The sequence below is a fragment of the Nyctibius grandis genome, chromosome 19 (assembly GCF_013368605.1).
Source record: "Nyctibius grandis isolate bNycGra1 chromosome 19, bNycGra1.pri, whole genome shotgun sequence".
In the NCBI taxonomy this organism is placed as follows: Eukaryota; Metazoa; Chordata; class Aves; order Nyctibiiformes; family Nyctibiidae; genus Nyctibius; species Nyctibius grandis.
The window spans coordinates 5,194,101-5,212,319 of record NC_090676.1 but is presented as its reverse complement, the minus strand read 5'-3'; the positions used below and the strand labels follow the sequence as shown (position 1 = coordinate 5,212,319).

The 18,219-nt window shown below is 39.3% G+C and overlaps 1 protein-coding gene across 4 annotated transcripts; it reads left to right on the top strand.

The window, feature by feature from the left end:
- The first annotated feature begins 5,278 nt into the window (after positions 1-5,278).
- On the top strand, positions 5,279-17,950 carry STX16 (syntaxin 16). Of its 4 annotated transcripts, none has more exons than XM_068416420.1 (8): positions 5,279-5,582; positions 9,430-9,537; positions 9,827-9,967; positions 10,531-10,693; positions 11,654-11,745; positions 12,933-13,076; positions 13,610-13,690; positions 15,212-15,336. In XM_068416420.1, exons 1-8 carry the CDS (start codon positions 5,448-5,450, stop codon positions 15,299-15,301), a joined length of 954 nt encoding a protein of 317 aa, XP_068272521.1. In that variant the 5' UTR covers positions 5,279-5,447; the 3' UTR covers positions 15,302-15,336. The 4 variants fall into 4 exon arrangements, with proteins under 4 accessions (XP_068272521.1, XP_068272520.1, XP_068272522.1 ...); XM_068416419.1 differs by lacking the exon at positions 15,212-15,336 and adding an exon at positions 15,954-17,950 and having other exon boundaries at positions 5,282-5,582; XM_068416421.1 differs by lacking the exon at positions 15,212-15,336 and adding an exon at positions 15,954-17,950 and having other exon boundaries at positions 5,284-5,528.
- Positions 17,951-18,219: the final 269 nt, after the last annotated feature.

Here is an 18,219-nt window from a genome sequence, read left to right as displayed (position 1 = left end):
CTTACATTATGCGTATCTGAAGGGGAACTGCTCACTGAATCTCTTCATGGCTTGGCTCCTCATCTCTAAAAAATTAAATACTTCCCTTATCTACTTATTTTGATTACAATCTCTTGATGTATGCATGTACTTGAAGTACTGTGGGACTCTGCCACAGTATGCAAACACCACATTTCCCTCCTCTCTTACTCCAGACGCAGCACTGTTCGACCCTTGAAGCTGGGTTTGCAGAGAGGCTTCGAGCTAACTGCCCTCAGCACTGCAGTGTGTCAGCTGCGGTGGCTTGACCTCTCAAGGAAAGCTGCTATAGTAGTAACTAAACAGATCGGCTTGCACTAAAGCACTTGAGAAGCACCCACAGAGCATACTGTGCTAGCTAAATTGCAGGGTAACATCATTGTTATGGTCCATAGCAAACAGCTCAGGGACACAAACTTCTTGTATTCACACTGCTCTTTCTGTGGATGAACACCTAACCACTGCTGTACATCCAGCCCCACAACTTTTGCTCAGCTAAAACATACATCCATGATAGCTAGGTATCCCATCTTGATCTAAAATCTTTGGATATATATCTCACAAGAAAGAGACTAGTAACAAATTTTTACATTTGATACATCAATTTAAACACAGAATATCTTCACATGAGTACTGGAGAGGTAATTAGGATAAGCAGAGCTATAAATGCCTGCAATGAGCAATATTTTATCTTCTCTGCAGAGATGACCTAACACAACGGCTGCACAGAAGATTTAATATAGTGCCCAGGGGCAAAGGAATTTTGCACAATATTAGATGACAAAGTTGCTCCATTGTTTAAGTACCATAGGCATTATTAGCCTGTCACAAGACTGGAGTATGAGCTCATAGACTGTAACTCTCACATCTGAACAAGGTTGCCTGGCTAATTATGTATGTGAAGTATGTCTGCCTGTAAACACCAAATATTTGCAGCTGAATTTTTGATTAAAAAATTCCTCCCAGCCCTCCAAGCAGACACAGCAGTCTTCACTGCCTACCCAGCTTGAAGTAAGACTTGATTCCACCTGGATTGATTGCATTCCAGTAGCAGGGGAGGAGTACAGACACATTTGCAGGATCCATTCTACAGTTCTTCTGTGTGCAGAAGAGCAGCTGAACTCAAGGCAACATTTAAGTGTAGAGCAGAAGAGGACAGAGCCCACTTAGAGATGTGAATTTCTTTCACTTTGTAATTTAAACGTCCATTACTTAGGGTCTCTGCATAACCAACTTACTATTCTTTTTCAGATGTTCTTCTCTAACTCATTAGTTTCTACAATCTGCTGTTAAAATTCTGGTAAAGTTAGATCAATGTGAAAAGACAGTTTGTTCAACTGCGGTTTTCCAGGAAGAGTACACAATGCCAACTGTTTGAACCCAGAGAAAATAACAGTTCTCCTCTGTTTGTCGTTCCAATGGGTGCATTCATATAGCTCATCAAAATAAAGAAATTATGGGCAATTATGTCTAATTTTCTTTTAAGAAAGTTGGAATACAAAGAGCTGGTTAAGAAACCAAGGGACTGAATCTTAAAAATAGCTTAGGTGATTCTTACTCACATCTCGCTGCCTTGCAGCACCACCTACAGAGAGGCTGTCAGAATCACACCCACCCCCAGAACTCGGGAAACTCCCAGTTCACTGTCCAAACAAATCCTGGTTCAGTGATTAATACACTCTGGAAACTGCGAGTTTGACAGCCCTGAAGCCTGAAAAATCTTCTGCTACAGGATAAGGGCAAGAATATGGTCTATTTTTTCCCAGATCCACTCAATGCCCAGGCAGGAAATGCACCTCTAGCAACGACAGAGCTAACCCAGCCACTTTGCTGATTTCTTGTTTAGAAACTTTCCTGTAGAAGTGCTTCTCTGGCAGCCAAGTGTCCCAGGTGCAAAAGGATGGTGGGATTTTCCAGGGCAAGGTGCACTTAATGGTCCATTAATCCTTCCTTTGGCACAAGTCGATTGTTCTGGCTTCAAAAGACAGCAATATTTTACCTTCTCCGTGTATCTACTCAATTACACAAGATAAAATGTTGTGGGGATTGACCTTCATCTGATCACTGGAGCATAAGGTCTGTTTGCCCTTGATTTAGCCTGGGTAGCTAAATAGTGGTGATACAGGGACTGGACTGTGAGAAAAGAGTTTGCAAGCACAGATTAAAAGCTGGCTTTTGAAATATGGCTCTGATTATCTTCCCATTTTAAAAAAAAAAAGCTTAGCTATTCGCCTCAAAATAGGATGTCCTTCTGAAATATGGAGTAGTTTTGTCTTCCTCCAGAAGCCTAATCCAAATGCCACCCTAGTAACTGGAAAGTTCCCACCGTTTTGGATCAGGCGCTGGCTGTGGGAGGCAGTGGGTGCAGGAATGTGCACGTGCAGGCAGCATTGCCATCTCATTGCTCATTAAGAACAACAGAAAAGAACAGGCATTAAAAAAGTAGATAGGAGGGCAAAGGAAGACACAGGCTCCAAACCTACGACAGTGAGCTTTAGCACCAAGAAGCAACAGCCCAAAATATTAACAGTATATGCTTAGAAAGAGATGTTTAGGAAAATGTGCTGTCTTAGGAGGGGAAAATATGAACCTTTTAATGAACAGATCGAGTGCTACCTTATAATGTGTTTGTTTGCCCTTGCCAGGCCTGCAGGAAAGATATACCAGCATCTCATTCCTCTGATGGTTAAACATTTTCTTCTGTTTCTAGCCTACATTTATTCATTACCAGACAGAATAGATCTACTATCTTTCCTCTGTTTAGAAAACTTGTTACCTTGCAAAGTCATCAGGATATTCTAGCGCTATCCACCTTCAGTAAATTCATGTTGTATTTTAGCCCATTTCTATCTGCCATCATGTCTGGTATTATTCTTTCCTGCTAAATGTATCCAGAAGTCTTGTATTTTATTTGGAACCGACTTCAATCATTTTTCTTCTTTTTAAATGCTGGAACAATTTTTCCTGCTCTCAAATTGTTTTGTGTTGCTCCTGTGGTGATGCTGTTACACAGCCAGATATGACCTTGATAGGCCAGTGCTGTTAGATGTCTAGGTCAGAAATTAGGATATTTCAGTTGAAAGGGAACTACAACAATCCTCTAGTCCAAATTATCATCACATTCTGATTTTTATGTTTTGTTCCACTTGGATGAGATAATTTCTATCTCCATGAATTCATTTCCTCTATGTACATTTCCACTATATATTATGCATTCATTTGTGCCCTGCCTCTCCTCCTTTCATCACTCCTACCTCTTCTCTCCTTGGTCTCCTGGTATGTACGCCTGAAGAACATTTTGCTATTTGTTTTAATTTCCTTTGCGAGGTCTAACTCGGCTTTGCTTCTGGCACATTTCTCTTTATGCCTATACTTCCTAACTTCTAAGACATATTTTTTTTGATTAATCCTTTTTTCCATTCCTTCTACTCCCTTTGCGTATTCCCAATATCCACTTTGAAGTGGTTATTCACCAAGTTAGGACTGGACCCCTTCCTTACAGAGTTTTATCCCTCTGTGTACAAGTCACAAATACTTTTATACCCTCTGCTTAAATTCCAAGCCTGCCCAACATTCAAACCTTTTTAAGCTGTCAAAAATCATGAAGTAAAAGACATTAATTGCTGGCGTATACCAACTTCCAGCACATTACACTTCCCATTGGGTTCATGTTTGCCATCCCACTGTGAGAGATTCCAACTGGTTTTCTCCACACATGCATCCAGAGCTAAAAGATCATGGGGAGATCGCTGACGGCAGGAGAAATTCCTCTCGACCTACAGCCACAGCAGCAGTGCCAAGAGAAGGCTGGAAGGTCATTAGCTGAAACTGTTCTCATAGAATAAAAAATTGTTACAGTAGATTAAAAATTAGCATGAAGAAATGAAGTATGTACATATATTTTTAAAGCCTCTGTCAGGCAGCCAAAATGAAAACAGATTTCACCAGACCACGAAAAATGAAACGTGTGCGCTAGTCCTTGTATGACTGGAGCTTATTTCCTTGCTAAATTCCAAGTTTCAGGTCTCTCCCGCTGAGGCAGAAGGACCGCTCAAGAAAACTCCCCAAATGTCTTATAATAGCAAAGGAATACTTTTTTCTGTTTCTCACTGTACACGTTTGCCCAGGCGGCTAGATAAAACAGGATAACATTTCCAGAAAATGTGGTTGTGATTATAGTCACTGTTCCTACCATATGTGTAAATACTATCCCGTTTTGGGGGTGGGTTTTTTGAGAGTTTAAGCTAAGGAGTGTCCTGACAAGCAGCATGCAGCAGCTGCCCTGGCCTTGCCAGGCAGTGGCTGCTGCTGTTTTCACAAGGGACACGTTGGACATCCCTTGGGGTGCAGACCTGGCACAGGCTGCACAGGAGGGAGCCTGTCGTGTCACGTCAGCCCCACGCAGGGGGGACCCAGACCAGCCTGACAGAGCAGCAGGGAAAAAAATCGTTTCAGTTCACCTTATTAAAAAGCCACTTTCAGAAAGTCAAACTCAATATTGTCATTTTAAACGGCTTGTTCATTTTCAGGGAACATCGTGATTTTTGAATGGTTGGAGCCAGCAAAAAGAGCTGTGCAAGTGTTTTTTGAAAACAGAAAATTCACTGAAATTGGGGGGAAGGTGGAAGGATTCAGAAGAAAAAAATAAATGGGAAAAGAGAAGCCGTCAAACCAAAATAGTCATACAGCAGTATTTTGTTTTGAACCAAACTTGTGCTTTTTGAGGATGATTTGAGCATGTTCACAGCAGTGAGAAGGAGCTGGTTAACTGAAAAAGCTATGGAGATGTCAGGGTTTCTTTGTACGAAGCCATTTGGCCAAGGCTCCCCGCCAAGGAAAGGCAGGACAACCCCTCCAGGGAAAGGCAGGGCAAGGGCCCAGCCACCAGCGAGGGAGCCCAGAGACAGGCATAGAGGCACAGGGGTTGCCATTTCTCCAGGGCCCACACCTGGCTGTCATTATGGGCAACCAACATAAGGCACTAACGCCCACACACTCCCCCCCGCTAAGGCCAGGAGCGGCAGAGGGCTGCGCTCTGTCAGCCCTAAGTGGGTTTTACAGCTGTTTGGGCTGGATGTGTGGTTTTTGCTGCACCCCGGCCCCAAGGCGGGCCGGAACGTTGGTGCAGCGGCCGGCAGGCCCGGGCGGAGCGGGGCGGTGGGCGGGGCGGAAGGCGCCGAGCGATGCACAGCGCGGAAGTGAGCCGGGCTGTCGCTGGGGCTGCAGTCGGATCCGGGGGGGATGGATGGGGCCGGCGGCCGGCGGGGCCCGGCGCTGGGGGCCTCCGCCCGGGCCCTGTGAGCGGCCAGCGGGCCTCGCCGGGGGCGGCCGCCGTCTCTGCCCGCGGGCCCCGGGCTGAGCTAGGGCCGAGGGCCCGGCAGCGAGGCGCCGAGCGGCCCCGGGGCGAGGGGGCCCTGGGGCTGTAGGCCATGGCCACCCGGCGTCTAACGGACGCGTTCTTGTTGTTGCGGAACAACGCGGTGCAGAGCCGGCAGCTGCTGGCCGAGCAAGTGAGTAGTTACGGCTCCTCCAGCCCTCTGAGTTCACGTAGCATGGCTCCTGCGGTGAGTCTCCTCCCTTCATCCTACTGTACCTTGCCGCGCCTAGGGCTGTGTGCCCCGCTCCTCCCGTCTGCCCTCCAGCCTTCCCCGGTCCCCCCTCACCCGCCCCGGCCCTCCCTAGCTCCCTCCTCTAAGCCCTCTCCTTAAAACCCCACCGTCCTCTGTACTTTCCCCCTCTGCCCCTCCCTCCCCACCTTGTTGATACCTTTTTCCTACTACTTCACATAAAATGAATAGAAGAGATCTGTCTTTGTACTGATCACGTTTCTATTCACTTCATAAATAATAAATACAGTTATTGTGCTAATAACTTCATGTTAGCATTGACATGAGGCTTTTTGTCCGTTGCGCTTTTTGATGCCTCCTTTCCCTAAAGAAAAATATCCAAGTTATTTCATAGAGCAGGACTCTTCTATTCACTTCAGTGTGGGCACCGTTTAATATGCTAGTGTAGATTATTCACATTGCTTGAATTTTTCCATAATTTGCTCTGATGTCCATTGCTATTTTTATTTTTTTTTTCCCCAAATACAAATAACCCTGGAAGTCATCTGTGAGAGAGGGGACTCAGTAGATTCTAGTATGAGTTCTCATTACAGAAATTCAAAAAGCAGTTTGTTCAGTGGCAGTTTATGCCGCTTTTTCTAAGTTTTGAGCTAGTCAGACTGTGATGGACTGCTCAGCAGCTCAGCTCTCCTGAGGTTCTTGCACTTCCTGTTCAAACTTGTTTATTTGTAATAGGCACCAGTAAGTATCTGCTGGCAGTCTCATCATTCTAAAATGCTTTGCATTAATGCATTTGTGTTAGGAAAAGCAGTCCTTCGTGCTGCAAATTTTATTTCAACTGATGAGTTGCTGTTGAATGGTGTTTGTTCGTTGTTAACTTTATTATACCTGTGTCTAACAAGCTACATATTAAATTGCATTTGCAGAACAGGAAATATCAATAGCATTATACATGTTGAATTTGGCACTGCATTTAGCTCTTGTTACCATGGGCTTTTGCCAATATTAATATAACTTTTTTTTATTTTTAAAAAATATCACCTCAAAAAGTTAGTGATAGTTTAAACTCTCGTACAGACTACTGAGCAGTGAAACTACACTTTTACTCAACAGAGTGCAATAACACTTAGCACTTGCATAAAATGTTTATTTACAGTGTTAATGTTAATTGAAACTTTTCTAGGATGCTCATTCAAATGTAATCAAAGCTGACAGTGACTGGAAATTGTCACTCTTGTGCAGTGGATGAAGTTAGTGGCTCAATTTTGATCCTGGCGGACAGTTGAGAGTTCCGTAGTTACTTACTACAAGCATACTATTTTAGCAAGAAGTGTAAAGCTGGTAGTGTGAGCTATTTGCCTTTGATGTTGCTAAGGTCAGAGTTGCTGCTAATTACCTTTTCTTTTGGGTGGTATCCCCAGAGCACAGCTGCTGCATGCCAGCAGGGCAGTGTTGCAAAGTCTGGCTTGTAATACGTTGGCTCACCTTAGTTCACTCTCCAGGCTTCTGCTAAAGAAATCTGTTACTATGAGAGAGCTTTGTCAGAAATTGCATTCTGCCCTGGAAGATGGGTTCTCATGTGGGCAGTCAGCCACTCCTTAAAACTTGGATAATCACAGTAGCATACTTAACAGTATAGTCCTGTTTCAAAAGCTTGGTGTAGGATAAAAGAGATAATGAGTTGAAGCCTGCTGCTTTGTTAAACCACAAGTATTTTGTCCTTGTTTTAGATCTGACATGCTTGCTTTATTAATCTTTCAGTGAAGTATCCTATTGCTCACACTTGCCTTCCACAGTACAAAGACTGATGAATACAGAAGGTGCGGATACGTTGCAGATACTAGCCTTGTATTTTTCATATGCATGTAGGATTAACGTTACCTGAAACTAGAGCACAACTGAAGTGTGTACATAAGTGAGCGTGTACTACATTTGCTTTTGCTTTTTGTCTTTTGCTGTCTGTTTTATCCTGTGATAACTGGGGTGCTTGTCAGTGTCTTACAAAAGCTTGTATGTGGATCCTCCAGTCATACTCAAACCTTCTAACTCACCAGTGGGCGTTGAATACTGCAGTCAAGTTACCCTTGCTGTCACACTTCAATGTATTCTATTGCAGTTTTTCTACCCAAAATTTTAGTAACTAGAAACTTCACTCTGCAGTTACTTTGGAAAACAAACCAAGCTCTTAACTTGATCTCTTGCATTCTTTCTGTTTACCAAGCAACTGAAATATTTTTTTTTTAAGTCTGCATCAAGCACAATGCTGACTTAAAAAGTACAATAGCATGATGTATTTATTGAATAGCAGTGTTTTAAAAGCCAATATGTTTTGTTCTTGGTAAACAATCATGCTTAAAAAATAAATCAGTATTTTCTCAACTGACCATACCCTATATCTGTCCTATGTATCTTTTTTTCCCTTTGTCTTTTGCTGTCTCTGACTGGATGGGGCTGATGGGATCCACAAATCACTTCAGGAGCTGGACGAGGTATTGTTTTTCACATTTTATTCTGCCATGGCACATCAAGCATACATTGTTGAGCTAAAATGTTCCTTTCTTTATTCTGCTGGTTTATTAAATTTCATTATCTAGGATGAGGTGTCTCTGTGTACAGTAGGACAAGGCTGCATAGAGACAACAAGCATTTTGTGATATCATGTTACATCGTTTATAGATACATGTATGAACTGATCTGATTTACTGTATACATATGGGATATAGTGACTCTGTACAATGAAGCTGTTAACTATTTTTTATGCTATGTGTAAATTGTACAAACTTTATTGGTCAGGAAATAAGGTCAGGGATAAAAAACAGAAAAGAATTGCCAGGAAGGAAGAGGGACTGTTTTTTTTTTAAAAGGGGTGGGGAACAACAAAGCTTTCCAGGCCTGAAAAACAGAAAATCGGAAATCTGGGAGAAACTAGGAAGTGAAGTTTTTGTGTAAAATCTTTCCTGGAGAACAAACAGTGAAGTAATTAGGTATGATTCAAGTGGTATCACTGACGATACCACCTCTTTCTATCTCTAGCAAAGGAAGATTATTTTATCTCTGAAATTACAAATCCTGGTTCAAATGGCAACAAGATCTATATTTGTCTTCCAATTCCATCCATTCCGCTGCCTGCCTCTCAGAGGCGGAAGATGACTGGAAGCGTCTCTGGCCCCAGTGCTAAATGTTGCTCTGTGGCCCCACATGCTGTTATCATTGTGATATAGGGAAGTGTGGAGTGGTCACCGCTTTGGCTATTTTTGTTTAGCACCTTTTAATTTCCATTAAATAAATAATCTAACAATTTTAGTTGTATGTCAGTTTGCAAGAGTGTTTGTTCTTCACCTGCCTAGTAGGTGAGTGGCTCAATACAGTGTTGTTTGAGAACAATCACAGGATACTATTTTTATTTCTTGGAGATATAATAAACATTTTTATTTGGAGATTTTCACAAATGAGATTGTCAGACTTGCCTGGCCCAATATAAACCATGCTGCACCATTGATTAGTGATCCCTTGGTTGTGAATCATTGTCTAATACGAAATGTACCAACATGAGAATTACTTGAATTCTCACTGCAAGACCATATTTTCTCCTTGAAAATCTGCTAAGTATTTATTCGAAGCATAAGTTTCATTTTTCAGATCCTGTAGGAAGTGGGAGGATGTAGGTCGTTAGCATATGGGGACAAACCAGGAGGTGTGGAGCTTGATCATACCCGCATCATGCACAGACACATTTTTGAGGTTAATTTTTATGGGATGGCATACATGGAGTTTTTCCTAATGCTAAAGGATTTGGATCTAATTTAAGTAAAATTAATTTGCTGTCTTGTCTTATCTTATGTAGCTTGCTGATGATCGTATGGCACTGGTATCGGGGATAAGTTTAGATCCTGAAGCAGCAATTGGAGTAACAAAACGCTTACCTCCCAAATGGGTTGACGGAGCAGACGAAGTAAGTTGTGTGGCAAATCCAACACAGAGTTTGATTTCTCATGTAGGGATTTATTAGAGTTGACAGTTACATTCTCAATTCTGTAAGTTTTATGATAGAAGTAGTCAAAATAAGTGTGGCTTCTAAATTGACACCCTTGTTTAAAGGAAAAAATTTTTTTAATGATCTTTGGTCTGCTTTTTATGTTCTATGGATTTCTTTCAGTGTTTTTTGTCTAGCATTCTTAAGAACCTTTTCTTCTGAAACATGAGTCACTTCCATTTTTTCTTTGTTGGGCTTTCTGTTTTAGATTCAGTATGATATTGCCAGGGTTAAACAGAAGATGAAAGAGTTAGCCAGTCTTCATGATAAACATCTAAACAGACCAACACTGGATGACAGCAGTGAAGAAGAACGGGCAATAGAGATAACAACCCAAGAGATCACACAGGTACAGACTGCTTTCAATTCTAAACTGACAGTGTGGCATATCTGTAATGCATCATGATGAGGCGGTGGTTTCCTTTGAGTAGAACGTTTCTCTTGTAATCGGTGTTAAAGTGAACTAGAAGTCCTGGGCTCTGTGCTTGGTATGCACTTGCTGACTCAGTGACTTCCCAACAAGTCACCCAACCTCCCTGTTCTTTTACTTACCTGTTTGCTTTTCTACTTGGAGAATAGGATTGGGAGACTTAAGCAAATCACATTTACAGATATCTCGGAGAAATATATATATATAAAAATTTTCTGAGGCTTCAGATCCAAGCAGTTATAATGAAGCAAATGTATTTGGTCAGAAGTAGTTGGGTTACTCTGCTACCCTGTTAGCTTTAAGTTGTTTGTTCATCTGTGTTCTGTGTTTCCATACCTTTTTAAACATTGCACTGGGCAATAAGAAATTAATTTTAAAAATCTAGAAATCAAAATATTTAGTCTTCTATTTGGAACTTTTCCAATGTGATATTTAAAGTGTGTGTTGCTGTATGCTTTTTACTAATGGAATTGTTTTCTTAGTTATTTCACAGATGTCAGAGAGCAGTCCAGGTCTTGCAGAGCAGGTCACGTAGTTGTACAGAACAAGAAGCACGTGTTCTCAGGAATGTAGTGTCTTCCTTAGCACAGTCCCTTCAGGACCTATCCACCAACTTCAGGCATGCACAGTCTGACTATCTCAAACGTAAGCATAAGAGATACAGTAATACATGGGCACCTTCTGTGGAAACCACTGATTAAGATGTGCTTATTTTCTTGGATGGGAAAACTGAAGCACAGAAAGGTTAGGTGATACACACAGGAACACCAGGGGTATATTAGAGTGAAGGTTAGAATTTGGGAGTTTCTGGTTCACAGCCCATGTTCAAACTGGTTTACTCTGTCTCTGTTTCTTACTGCTAAAGGAGAAATGTCATGGTTAAATATACCAATGAAACCAGTGTATTTCATCCATCCACATTTTTAATGCGTCATTGCTTCTCAAATTGTGGTCTACAAAGCTACTTCTGTTACACCGGTGAAGCAGCCATTTGTCTTCAGACATGATACCTGCTATTGATTAGTAGTCTGTGATAGGTAAAACTTCAAAAGGTCGTCTGTGATAAATTAAAATTCTGCATCCATAGACAGATTGGAAATGGAGTATCCTCTGTTTAAAACTCTAAAATAATCTTACTTAGCTGAAAACACAATGGCAGACAATTTTAATCTTGGAAGAAGCCCACAAAAATTTGATCTTCAAATTTAATACTGATATGATATTTCTTCCTCCCAGGGTATAAATGGCACAGGTGGAACTCAGGATCACAATTCAGATGAGGCATGTTCCTAAGAGAATTTGTTAGAAAATAGCCTAGAGAGATTGCATTTTAAGGCTCTTAACTTACCTAATTTTTTTTAACCTAATGGAACATAATTACTTAAAATCACTGATTTAATCAGAGTCTTGAAAGTCTGGTTGAATTTGTTACACTTTGTTAAATAGTAAGCCTATGTGACAGTTAAATTTTAGATACTGCTATTTATGTCATTTATTAGTCAGATTTTCTTTCCTGTGCTTTTCTGTCTGGTGCTTCAGACCTTACTCTTACTCTGATTTTAGTGTGTGTAAATATTATGCTGAAACATAGTTTGTCTTTTACAGGCATGAAGAATAGAGAAGAAAGATCCAAACACTTCTTCGACACCTCAGTCCCACTGATGGATGATGGGGAGGATGATACACTTTACGATAGGGTAAGTTAAGATATTATTACACAGATTAAATATGAAGAAACTCTTTAATGTGCCTTTAATTCTAGTATGAAAATATCAAAATGATATTCCATGAGCACCAAGCTACATGGAAATTATATTTCTGCAGATTTCTGTGATACATTTTCCTAATTAGTACTGCTCTTGCAATGTTAAGACTATTGTGCCAGCAGCCTCAGTGTTGCAGTGTGACGGAACTCAGTTTGACTACTGAATTCTCCTTACATGACTGACAAGGGACTAGAAGGTCTGTAAATAGAGTGCTGGTCTTTTTTCATTGCACCTTTCTGGGCAGATGCAAGAGTAATTGTTAGAAAATTGTGTGATTCTGAGTTTGGGTGGAATGTGGCACTCTTTAAAGTTAACTCTAAAGTGTTAACTGAAGATTTTCAGTATTACAGATGGTTGCAAATAATGGTGTAATGATTTGTTTCTGCACAGTTAAGTTGGTATGTCGCACAGCAGTACCAGACACACTTCTTTGGTTTACTCTGTCGTGGAGTTTGGGGGTACTGCATTTCTAAGCAATGGTGGGGTCTGTTCTCTTGCATCTGATCTAATAGTGCCACAGAATACTCTAACAGTAATGCATAATGTTTAACTGAAAACTTATGGAAAAAGTTAAGGCAGCTTTTCAGCTAATCTTGTGTATAAGGTTTTTTCACTATCTCTATATAAGTGTGATGGGGGAAGGATAGTGTTCTGTTGTGAATGGCCTTGGGAGACAAAAACAGTAAGGTGTCTACAGTTTAAAACAAAATTGGAATTGCTGCTGTGTCTTTCTTTACACATTTTAATGACCATTGACATTATGGGACTTTCTGTAATGCTGATCAATCAGATATTCTATAACTTCAAGATACATGTACTATGTTTGTACATCAATAAAAACATTCTTTAGGACAGGTCTTATTTTTAAAAGTTGTTCAGGTGTTCAGGCAGGATGCAAGATTTAAATTTTCTCTAAAACTATAAATAGCTGTCCAAGTTATTTTAGTGGCCCTGAAACTCTGTTTTTAAAATACAATAAGATTATTTCTTAGGTAGTTGTCTACTATGGAAATTCCAAAAGGACTGTTGTGTTATGAAATCTTACAATATTTACAATTATTTCTAGTGTTTTCATGCTGTTAATGTTAGTTCAACATCTAAATCTTTTATTTCAACAGGGTTTTACAGATGACCAGCTAGCATTGGTGGAGCAAAACACATTGATGGTGGAGGAGCGGGAACGAGAAATCCGTCAGATTGTACAGTCAATCTCCGATCTCAATGAAATATTTAGGGACCTGGGAGCAATGATAGTAGAACAGGTACATCGACACCACAGTGTTAGTAAGAAATAGGAGATTCCATGTAGTGTTAAGGCTTCCAGACTCTTACTGTTGTAACGTCCTGTATTCATGTGCTTCTCGCTTTCTCCAAACTTACTTCTTCAGCCTAAGGTTTTCCTCTGCTTGAAATCTGCCAGAAGATGAATTAATGGAAAAAGCAAATTAAAAAAATTCAACTGGTTATGGACATTAGACTGAAAAAAACCCATAGAATCCCAGAGTTCTGGGATTCTTCTGGAGATTCAGTTTAGGTTAAATGTGTCAGACAAAACCACCTGAACTAGACATAAGGTGATAATTAAGAGATGTGATATGAGATGGTGACAGAGCTGCCAGATAGGCATTGAGCAAGAAGGTCCTTTAATGAAGTCCTAACTAGTTCTTCTGTGAAAGTTCATAGTTTACATAGTTCATTAGCTGCCGTGAGTGTTAATTACTCTGCTGCTCATAATAATTGCTTTATGAAGTTAATTTAGGTTCAATTTGGTGCTCATTCTCTCCATTTTATTTAGGGAACAGTTCTAGATAGAATTGACTACAATGTCGAACAGTCATGTATGAAAACTGAAGAGGGTCTAAAACAACTACATAAGGTAAGCTGACAGAATACTGAAGCTGCTTTGCATATCTAATAATATTTTATAATTTAATAGCCATTAAGTTGTTCAGTCATTTTTAATTGGACATTGTCCCCTTTAGAAATGATTGCTGTACAGTATAAAATGTCCAACTCTACTGTAGTAGGAACTTTCTGTATAACTTTTGTTAACATCATGTGTGATGCCTAGTGTTAATTTCTTCAATAACTTTGTGGGCATCCAAGCAATGTGCTTTGATCTTTATATTGCTGACCTGGTGGGACCTGTCTGCAATTCCTCCTCTGTTTTGAGAGCCCAGCACTTGTGAAATAGGACTGGTTATTGCGTACCTCACTATACATTTCAGTCAGTTGATATGTCCTAGTTTGAAAACATTATCTCAATAGTGTGAGCAGCAAGAATAGTTTTTAATGTTTTCTCTTAGCATCTGACATTTATTAGAAGTTAGGCCCAACTTTATGCTTTTAATGTGAAGCTTTTACTATGAACATCTGAAAAGTTTGAATTGGCAGCAGAACACAGAGTTTTGTGGTTGTTTTGTTTTGTTGGCTTCTTTGTTTTGTTTTGATTTTAAGCTAAGTTCTGACTTGTCAGCTCACTTCATTCCTTCCATTGCTGGAAATAAAGTAGAATGAGAGATTTATGCAAAAGTCTCTTAAGTAAAACATTCTGTTTTTGAAACGTGGACATCTTATTACTGCACACTCAACTTCTTCATATTATGGTAGACTTCTAATACATGGACAGCAAAAAAAGTGCTGTTTGAGGAAAAGCAAAATAAATTGTTTATTTTTGTTATACATAAAAGTAAATTGGGGATCACTAAAATAAGGCATTGACCATTGGTGAACAAGGCTTAAAGTAATTGCAAGCAATTTGCACAAACTGAACTGGAAATAAATGAATCTGTTGGAATCAATGCTGTTCCTAGTCTAGTGGTAGTTAATGAATTGTCAGCAAACCCCTGTTTGGATTGCTGATAGGAGTATGGATTTTTTGAAGCAATATATACCTGTTTTCAGTACAGCATAGGAATTTTTTCACCTCTCATGGAAGGCATATACACAGGTCTGAATAGTATTATCAAACATACACTCTGCTGTTTCTAATACTTTGGTAACTTGGTTCTGGTTTAATATCTATAATGTCAATTTTCTTTTCTGTTTTAATTGGCATAATTATTACAAACTACTGAGACAGCACTTTCACTGAAATTGCATTAATTCACTGCAGATCTGGTGATAAGAATCACTAGTTACCAATTCCTGCTTCACATGAAAATTGGAATTGGCTCTAATACTTTGTCAGGCTTTGATACTTAAAGCCTAGTTAAGTAAATAATCACAGTGGTTGCATGTTACATAGTTTCAGGTCAAGAACTCCTCTTTAGCAAATCTGATAATAAATAATTACTTTCTAGGGACTATAAAGGAGAAGAATGAATATATTTTTCCCTTTAAATTTTGAAGGTTTATTAATTTAAAAAGAATTAAATGTAAGTTTTGTTTTGTTTAGCTTCTATTAGCAGACTTTCGTTTGGCTTTTGGAGAGTTTTCTCCGCATTGCCTCCTTTTAATTCCCCTGGGAAAAAGAGGAAAGGGATGAGAAAATGTGGTTAGAAGAAAGAAGGAACGAAGCAAAAAACTAAGAACCAAATGAAAAAGAAAGCTTTTGGTTCTATTTGAAATTAAATGAAAATGCAGACCTGAACCAGGTACAATAAAAATGCCTATTAAAAAATGAAGTTTTGTTGTGAATTTTGATGTCCTTCAAATATAGTACAGGAATCTTATCAGCAAAATAAATGAGTTAAAACATCTTCACAGCTTTTACTGTTCAGACTTTCACATACGCAGTTGCCTGATCTTGTTTCCATGGTCTTCATAGCTCGGTGTTCTTCCAAATGAAGTATCGTCTTCTGTGTATCTTAGGTGTTGTGTGGATGCATAGGGCCCTCTTGAGCACTGCAGAAAAGAAGTCACAGTGAGGTTGCTTAACCAATATGAGGATGCGTTGCTCTTTGTAGAGCTTGCTGTTTAATACACATAAATGTCCCTTCAGTGTACACTTACCTTTGCTGAAGTCTATGGTGCAGACCAGAGTTAGTTTGTGGGAGTTGCTTGCAATATACATTGTATGAAATGTCAAGTTACCAAAGAACAATTCTGAGATACACGTACTTCCCTTACACTAAACAAGAGTCTGTACTTTGTAGCTTTGCACAAACCTAAATATTAATTCTTTTCTGTTTCTATAGGCAGAGCAATATCAAAAGAAGAATCGGAAGATGCTTGTTATTTTAATTTTGTTTGTTATAGTAATTGTCCTTATTGTTGTTCTTATTGGTGTAAAGTCACACTAGGTTTCACTTCATTTCCTTATTTTTGGAGTTTATGTGAACTTTTTTCCCCGATGTGAATGGATGGACCTGCACTCCAGAAAGCTGCCTTTGAATGTATAAGCCCTTGTGCAAAGTCTGTGCAATGTTTCTGTGGAATTCCTCAAAGTACAAGTTTGGTGATCTGTGAGGTGTTTGTAAGGATTATATGGAAAATATCAGGAAGCTTGATGGTCCCACACGAATAATTTGGCGCTCTATGTAGAGGTATTTGGAAACACAGTACTTAAAAATAATTACAAAATTGAAGTTTACCAGTGAGTACAGTAATTAGTGTGTTACTGTGAACAAAAATGTGCTGTCTTCTGTATTATGTCACAGTTGTTACAGGCTTCAAATTTAAACCATGTTACTGAGTCATGGGACTAGATAACAAAAATTGATCTAGATGTAAAATATGTTGAGGCACAAAAATGTTTGACTTCATCTCCTTCCTTCCAGACTCAAAAACTCCGAAGAACTGGATAGACAGCTAAAAAAGAAAGCTTTTAGCAACCAGAATGTAATCCAACCCCTGTGATCTTAATTTAGATACTGCACCGTTACTAAGAATCAGAGTGGTACTTGATCTTGTAAATAACAAGATTTAATCACTGGCATAATTTAACACATTTAGTTAATTAAAAAATTTTCTCAGCTTGAGTAATCATGGGAATGTTTTTCCTCACCAGAATGATCAAGTATATTTTTTTCATGTGCAATTTCTTTAGCTTAAAGTACAGATATCTACATTAAAGCAGTGGTGAAGTTAAACCTAAAAAATAGAGATTCTCCTTTTGGCTTTCTACTGCATCTGACCTACTGTAGTGGGTCTTGGATGTTTCATACTTTAGTTGTTGTATAAGCTGTTTATCTTACAGTGCATCTGTCCTTATGTGTTATGTTTTTTGTGTGACTTCACTACAGTATACGTTACATCCATTTTCCCTGAGAGAAGATGATTTCTTTCAAATGCCTGCCTGGAAGAGGATGTGTTTACGGTCTTCTACTGACAATGAGAAATGTCATACAAATGACATGTTACTAGGCTTTCAGTAGAGAATTTGGGTGTTTTTTCACTATTTTTTTCAGTGGAAAACTTTGCTGTAGGCCATAAAAGAGAAATTAGGGCAACATCTAAGTAATAGAATACTCATGATTTAATTCAGGCCTGAAGTGGTGTGCAATTGTAGAGGGTCTTGCCTTAATAGTTTTAATATGGCTTTTCTCTATGGATTTTTTTTTTTTCCCCAGGGGACTCTGACTTATTTCCTTTGTTTTCTGACCGATGCAGTGCTTCCCATAAACTTGCAGAGATGCTCTGCTCAAAGCCCCTGAAGTGCAGTTTCATAATATTATGATATTAATGTTGCATATGTTGCCTGCCCTGAGTTTATCTTTACTGTGTACTAAGGAGGACTTAAGATGTGGCTTTAAACTGACTTAGTGCAGGAACAGACCTGAAAGCAAAGACTACAAAGATGTGAAAACCTTGGCTTTTTGCGTGGCTTATTGTGAAAAGCTTTGTACCACTCTTGTTACCTCTAAACAAAGGGGATGTTGAACTTCCAAAATTGCCAGTTCAAACCCTTGATTAAATTCATAAAGTAAATTGATAAAGAATGATGCTTGTAGTGGGGTGTGCAGCTCCCCTGTTCTGGTAATAGATCTTTTCAATGATCGTGAGTAAAACTACTGTCTCCCTAGTGTGCTGTCTACATCAGTTGGTGTGAAGCAGCATATTGCTATAATTTAATATACTGTATTTGCAACTTTCTAACATGAGATCGTGTTATTTATTTCTGTCTTGACTGGTGCTTTGGACATTTTATCATGGCTAATGAATTCAAAGAAGTAATAAAACACTTCCAACCTAATTGGGCAATTCATTTTTTTAAGTATAAACTGAAACATACTTGTGATGTTAATGTGTCTCTATACAGTCTTCATAATTAAATGAAAGCAGCACTGACATGAAATATCTTTGGAACAAAAAATGTAACTTTCTGTAGCACGATGTAAGTTGCATTGTCAAGAGTTATTTCCCATGAGCTATGTCTGTGGTATCTTAACTCCGCTGAAGTAACTGACTGCATATTTTTCTATCCAAATTCTGTAAAAGGCAACGCATTTTTAATATACATTG

Excerpts from the sequence above, each read along its gene's own strand:
- STX16 (XM_068416419.1), top strand. The coding sequence starts at position 5,448 with ATGGCCACCCGGCGTCTAACGGACGCGTTCTTGTTGTTGCGGAACAAC. Across the intron at positions 9,968-10,530 it reads CAACCCAAGAGATCACACAG|TTATTTCACAGATGTCAGAG; the intron begins GTACAGACTGCT and ends TTGTTTTCTTAG. Across the intron at positions 13,691-15,953 it reads GTCTAAAACAACTACATAAG|GCAGAGCAATATCAAAAGAA; the intron begins GTAAGCTGACAG and ends CTGTTTCTATAG.